The sequence below is a fragment of the Camelina sativa genome, chromosome 4 (genome assembly GCF_000633955.1).
Source record: "Camelina sativa cultivar DH55 chromosome 4, Cs, whole genome shotgun sequence".
In the NCBI taxonomy this organism is placed as follows: Eukaryota; Viridiplantae; Streptophyta; class Magnoliopsida; order Brassicales; family Brassicaceae; genus Camelina; species Camelina sativa.
Window position 1 is genome coordinate 22288240 of NC_025688.1, and position 6939 is coordinate 22295178.

The 6939-nt window shown below is 36.2% G+C and overlaps 2 protein-coding genes across 2 annotated transcripts; one reads left to right on the top strand and one right to left on the bottom strand.

Annotated features, from left to right (window-relative positions):
• Positions 355-3039, top strand: LOC104781805 (F-box/LRR-repeat protein At3g58980-like). Its single transcript, XM_010506560.2, has 3 exons — positions 355-1482; positions 1675-1818; positions 1895-3039. Exons 1-3 carry the CDS (start codon positions 571-573, stop codon positions 2192-2194), a joined length of 1356 nt encoding a protein of 451 aa, XP_010504862.1. The 5' UTR covers positions 355-570; the 3' UTR covers positions 2195-3039.
• On the bottom strand, positions 2808-4375 carry LOC104781804 (3-isopropylmalate dehydratase small subunit 3-like). Its single transcript, XM_010506559.2, has 2 exons — positions 3574-4375; positions 2808-3061 (listed from the first exon to the last, which is right to left on the bottom strand). Exon 1 carries the CDS (start codon positions 4359-4361, stop codon positions 3588-3590), a length of 774 nt encoding a protein of 257 aa, XP_010504861.1. The 5' UTR covers positions 4362-4375; the 3' UTR covers positions 2808-3061; positions 3574-3587.

A 6939-nucleotide genomic window follows, 5' to 3' on the forward strand; every position in this document is an offset into this window, starting at 1 on the left:
TTAATATTACGTTTTTATATTTTTACCGTAATTTTAAAGACAATACTATAGCTTTATATTTTATTTGATATTTTTCTTTTTACATAAACATAATTATACATATATTTACTACTATATATTTTTAATTTACTATTAATTTAAAAAAATAATCCAAAAACTAGTCTCCGAATAAAACTATTATAGTTATACTATCAGTTAATATCCGAATTAGACTTTAATTGCTGATTTAATAAATTCTTTCCCACATTATAAACGAAAAGGCTTTTCCGAAAAGCCCACGACGGTTTCTTAAAACAACAAATAAAAGCCCAAGATTTCCACTAATCCAAGCGATGCGTTTTCATCAAAAGGTAAAAACGCAGCGTTTTTAGACACCTTACTGATCTTAATCAAGAAAGCTCGGATCAATTCAAGAAGTGAAGCAGTTTCATCTCTTCTTCACTCTCCTTCTCTGGATTCTCTTCTTCTTGATTGAGTTTCGAAATCGTTATTTTAGATCTCATTATCTTCGTTGATTTTCTGGTTTGATTGGAACGGATTGGTTCGCTAGGGTTTAAGTGCGAGTAGAAGATGGATCGTATCAGCGATCTACCAGATGAACTTATTAGTCGAATCGTGAGTCTTCTTGCTGCAAAGGATGCTGCGTCTTTGTTGGTTACCTCAAGGAGGTTTGGGGATATCTACAAAATCATACCAGATCTTGAGTTCGATGACAAAGCTAAGTTTCAGGGGACTTTCACGGATCTTGTGAGTGAGGCATTGGCTCGGCTGGAAACTACTACGTGCATAAGGAGATTCTCTTTGAAATCTGAAAGGGGTATTGATCCAGATCGTTTCCACCACTGGCTACGTGATGTGTTAAATCATCGTGGTGTCATGGTCATGGATCTTGAACTGCGCATAAAGGGTAATAATGGATATACGTTGCCTTCGGAGATCTTTGCGTGCAAGACACTCATTAAGCTGAAACTAGGGATGGACATTGTTATCACTGTTCTCCCTGAGAACGCTTTGCTACCAGCGCTTGAGACTCTCGTTCTTGACTCCGTTCGGTTCTGTAATCCTGCTGATTGTGCGTTCAAGGCGTTTCTTTTGGCTTGCCCTGTGCTTAAGGAACTAACCATCGATGGCATGTACTGGGAAACTTGGGATTGGTCTGGAATCGTGTCTAGTCAAAGTCTTGAAAGACTTACAATTGGTCGTGCACTGACAGGTTTTGATGGGCCTGATCCTCAGTACATTACTTTTGATACTCCAAGTCTTACCTACTTAGACTACCTTGATTATGTCCCGGATGGGTATACAATTGTTAATTTCGAGTCCCTTGTGGAAGCTAAGCTTAGTCTTCTTGTGATGGTAAATCACGAATGGAATTGGGATTTTCCAGTTGACGGTGATATCTTATCTAGCAATGCAACAAATCTGATTCAAGGGATAAGAAATGTTCAGATCCTGGAATTATCATGTCCGTATACTTTCGAGGTAAGTGTGTTATCTTTTTCTCTTTGTCTATATATATATATATATATATATATATTTTAGTAGGTGCTTGAGAAAGAAATTAGCATGAATGTTTGTTCCAAAATATTCCAGCTTAATTTTAATACAATAATAGAACATGTATAGGTGAACCAATTAAGCGAGCATTGACTGTTTGATTTTATTTGATTTCAGACGCTTTACATCTTCCGTGATGCCATTCCAATATTTGAAAAGCTTCATCATTTAACTATGATAAATGATGATACGGGAGTTTGTTGGAAGTTTCTCCCCTTTTTGCTGAACAAGGCTCCAAATCTAAAGACCCTTGTTATTGAGGTAAGACAATAATGTATTTTTGCTAAACTTTAATTTCCGAAACCTCCTTGTGTATAATCTCAACCTCCTGCTGCAGGGTGACGTGCATTGTCCTGAAGATGGTGAAGAACCTGACAATGTTTGCAGGTGTTTGTCGGGATATTCTTGTCTGTTGACATGTCCTCTAAAGGTTTTGGAGATAACCTTATGGTACAACGGAACTGTCGGTGAGTTGCAGCAAGTAAAACATTTCTTAGGAAAGCTGCCATGTCTTGAGGTGCTGAAAGTTCATTCCCGGGAAAGTTTAAGCGACGAGGAAAAGTTAAGAATCACCAGGGAATTGCTAATGCTTCCAAGAGCTTCTTCCAAGTGCAAGATCCAGATTAGTTTTACTTAAAAACTTCCAACTCAAGCGTGAAGAACAAACTCTGGTTAGTTGCATTTGTCTGTTGGAACAGAATGTGATTGTGCACATTCTAGGTTTCTTCTTTACCTTTAGTTACTCTCTCTCTGTTATCTTTTATTCTGACCCTAACTTTAGTCTGTTGTCTACTTTCTAGGCATGGTTTGATTTGTAACTCAATTTGCTTCCAAGTGTTCTTCGTTGATGCCTTAACTGATGATATATGAACTTCACTTGTATAAAAAAAAAAGAGATACTTTCTAACAAATTAAACCAAATCCGCAAAATCTTTATACCATTATACCAAATTTTGAGTTTGATAACACAGTTGAGAATCAAGGTCGTTTCACGGATTTTGCGGATGAAGTGTTGGCTCTGCCTCTCACTTCTCTCTGAAATGTTTTCATCTGGGGGTTGATTATGCCATGTCAACCGTTGACTCTGTAATGTGCTAAAGCGTGGTATCTTGGATCTTAGACTAGGCATCTTATATTTCATTGCCTGTTGAGGTCTTCTTCTCTTTGGATCAAGTGGTCTGGACTTGTGTGTTACTCATTAACAATCTTGTTCTATAATTGAATGACATATAAGATGAAACAGAAGAGAGTAAGAAACCTGGAGACTTTACCTTTGGTTGCTAAACGCAGCTGAAACATAGCACATGTCTAAGATAGAACTACATAAAAAGGCTACGCCAACCAACAGTGAAACTATCCATAAGACAAGTCTTTTTAGGTCCATCAGCTCGAGAAAATACAGATTTTATTGTTCTCAATTTCTCATCGTCCTACAGAGTACTGGAAATCAAGTATCGCTCTCCTAGCTCAAGACTGTCCCGACATTAATAGAACTTTCACACTCCTGCAAGTGAAAAATAAAGCAAATACAGGTCAAAAAGATTAAAATTCGATCACAAGATGCATTTTACTACATAGGCACTCCAAGTGAAACGGATCTGATCATTAAGAATACAGAAAGATCAACCAACATGATGACACCTATCTGCAGACAGACAGATGTAAAAACGAAAGCAAAAGATAATCTAAAAGTGTGACGATCAACGCTAATCATCCCTAATGACGAGAAGACTGGAAACTAAAACACTTGACAAGTGATAAATCCCTAAACAAGGATGCATGATCCTCGCATAAAAACCTAGACTTCTGGGTCTTAACAACCTTCTTTTATGTAACAAGAAAGAATTTCAACTACTGCATTACCTTTCTATGTGAACAAAGATAAAACCTTTAGTATCCTATAGTACTAAGCTTCCCAAATTCTACAGTCCAAAGCTATCAACAATCCTAAACTACTCATACACCAGTTTCATTATCATAACAAAGAAGCAATAAGAGTTTGAGTAAATAATATACCTCAAGGAAACAATTCAGGCTACAACAACTGGAGATGGAATCATGCCAGCTGTCCTGGCATAATCGAAAATACCACCGGCGTCAATGACAGGTCCAGCATCACCAATGGCCTTGAGCTTATACTCTTTCCCGGTCGTATGATTGATCAGCACACAATTACCTTCCCTCAGCTCAACACTCGCAACATCTCCAGTTTTACACTCCTCACAAACCCTAGACTCGGACTCCAACGGGTAAACCTCTCCGGTAGCTACAGAGTTCCTGAAGAAGATTCTAGCGTAAGATTGAGCCACCACAGCCTTAGCTCCCGCTGCGCCTAGACATACAGGGGCGTGCTCACGAGACGATCCACAACCGAAGTTTTCACCTCCGATGATGATTGAGTGCTTGGATTTTATCTCGACTTGCTCCACGAATCGCTCATTGTAGGAATCTGGAAGCCCGATCAGCGCGTAAGAGCCGAGCTTCTCGCAATCGGCTGGATTCGAGGTGGAAAAGGTGAGATACTCGGCGGGAATGATCTGATCGGTGTCGATGTTATCACCAACAACGTAGCACAGTCCGTGGAAGGTCTTCCTAACTTGAGTCTCGGCGGAAGAAGACGCGGCGGCGCGTGGGACGATTGTTGAAGGAGTGACTCTTGAGACTATGGATTTGAAATTGGTGGCCGTTGAGGAGTAATTGACACTGAGAGAAGATGATCGGAAAGGAAGAAAAGAAGGGTTTTTGGATGAAGCTAAAGTCTTGGCAAATGTAGGGTTTTTGATCTGGATAGAAGCCGCCGCCATTGTCGTCGTCGAAAATGACAAGAATTTATCTCATTTACTATACAATGTGGTAACCGACCGGAATTAAAAGTCAATTTTGGTTTTTGAATTGTTACCGGTTTTGGTAAACCAAACCGAATGATCACCTTTGTTAAGCTAGACCGAATGAGCTAAGACAAACCGGTATTAGTTAACTAAAATTTAACTAATGGTGTATTTCCTCAGCATTTTATTAGTTGTCCCGTACGTATATTTATCTTCAAAATTTTGGGGTTTGTAAAAGGAGAGATTAAAGTCGTTTAACAGATTCCATGTTTTCATTTGTATAGAGAACTAGGATTTAACCCGTGGTACACCACGGAACAATTATTTAATTTATTTATAATGATGTTTGATTTTAGCGGTATTTAATTTAGTAATAAAATTATATATTTTTAATTTTTAATATTTTTTTATATTTAAGCAGTGATACAATTATTTTTAAAATATTATAATTTTATCAGGATAAAATACTAAAATTATGAATTATAATTGTTTGTATAATGTATAATTAATCAGAATAATTAACTGTTTTATTTATTTAAAATAGTACTATTGTTGTTTTGTTTGATATATAATTATTTAATTTAACTGATTGTTTATTTTTCAGTGTATACAGTTAAATGATTGATTTTTCTATTTTTATTTTTATTTTGGAACACATATATAGAAAAGAATTTTGCTATTAATAAGAAATTTAAGTAGAATTAATTAGTTTCTATAAAAAGATTGATTTTTCAATTTACCATATTTTACTTATTGGTTTTAGTGCAATTTTGTAGGGACTAAATTTTTAAATAAGCAAAAATAAAAAGATATAACCCAAAATGCACTTCAAAAATGTATATATAGATTTATCTCGTGCCAAAAAAAAAAAAAAAAAAAAAANTCATCTAACGTTTTTTTTTAATAGGCTATAGGTATGGTAATTGACTTCAACTTATACGCATACGATCCAGTGTTCTACTTAATACATCAAATGTTCGATTTGACTCCATGTACACACATTAGAAGTTACGAAGATTAATTATGATGAATTCACCCAAAGATCAACCACTCTTTAATTATACAACTATATATATAACAACACGTCCAATTGTCCAAATAAATGTAATCTATGAGCATATCATGATTCGCTAAGGATGATAAATATATATATATATATATATTTTTAAAAGGATGAATGAATAATTAATTATCATCATGCGGATAGGACATCAACGATGCTTTGCATGACGTTTACTTGCATGCTAAGACACTTGATGTAATGAGCCGTCTCCACCATCAGTTTTAACGTCTCCATATCTCCACCACCCGGCACGACTGTTCTCAGCCTATCCGTATCCGTCGTCTCGTACCTCCTCAAACGCCGCCGCCATATCCTTCCTCTGATGACGTCAGCACCTGATGATCTCTTCTTTGGTTTTGTGCTGGCTTGGGCTCGACGATGGAGCCTCCACAAAATGGCTCTGCTCCATGTCTGGCTAATCCCTCCGGCGGCTCTGGCCATGGAGACGTAAGCAGCAGTCTTGATCTTCCTCACTCGCTCGGTTGTTTTCTTCGGACCGTTGAAGGATTTTTGTCTTCTCAGCTTTGAGAGAGAATGAAGGAAGTGGACGGCAAAAAGGTTTTTTCTCGGGGTGTTTATGTTTAGGCTGTGAGTTGTAGATGAGGCCATCGCTCTATCTATCGTGGTTCAGAAATACAAATGAAGAATAAACTTTAAGTATATATAACAGAGAGAAGAGAAAGACTGAAGATTTTACAAGTACATAAAAGGCAATTCACTTTTTGAAGATTATATTGTGTATACGTGTAATTGCATTAAATTTGTATACTTTTCATTAATTTAAACAGGTCTTAAGAAAAAATATGTACATGGATTTATGTTTATTGAAGATTAACACATGAAGCTTTTTGAATCCATCCATATACTATACAAGCTGCGATTATATTTGTCATTAACAATACATCTTATTTTATTTTGAAACATTTTTTTAAAAAAGAGTGCTATTAACCTTTTTTATATTCTAATAATGAACAATTACATTGAGGTCAAAAAAAATAATGAACAATTACATTTGTTTTGTTTTGGAGTACTCTTCAAAAAACATAGGCACGTCAATGTACGACAATCCGAATCCAAAACTGGTTTTAGGAATTGCAGTGAACAAAATATACATATGGAACTATAGAAATAGAAGAATGAAACTAAAACTGGAGTTGGACAAGTAGGTCCACAATTGGGCCAACCACCACATGAAAGCACATGGCCACAAACCTTTACGCATCCACTTTCTCTAATCTTATCCTTGATTAATTATTGCTAATCAATATCTTTTGTTCATAATTACACGGTTAGTCGGTCCTCCCTCTCTCTCTCTGTGTATTCTAAAGTAAAACATTTGAAATACAGTATTTAAATTTGAAGGTATTTCTTAATCACTTCAACTCTAAATTTGTTTTAAGAATAAAGGCGGCTGAGTAAGCTTGAAGTTGCAACTATATATGAACAGTCTGCACGAACAATTGAAAACACACTCCTCCCTCCGGTCCATAA

Excerpts from the sequence above, each read along its gene's own strand:
- LOC104781805 (XM_010506560.2), top strand. The coding sequence starts at position 571 with ATGGATCGTATCAGCGATCTACCAGATGAACTTATTAGTCGAATCGTG. Across the intron at positions 1,483-1,674 it reads CATGTCCGTATACTTTCGAG|ACGCTTTACATCTTCCGTGA; the intron begins GTAAGTGTGTTA and ends ATTTGATTTCAG. Across the intron at positions 1,819-1,894 it reads TAAAGACCCTTGTTATTGAG|GGTGACGTGCATTGTCCTGA; the intron begins GTAAGACAATAA and ends CTCCTGCTGCAG.
- LOC104781804 (XM_010506559.2), bottom strand. The coding sequence starts at position 4,361 with ATGGCGGCGGCTTCTATCCAGATCAAAAACCCTACATTTGCCAAGACT.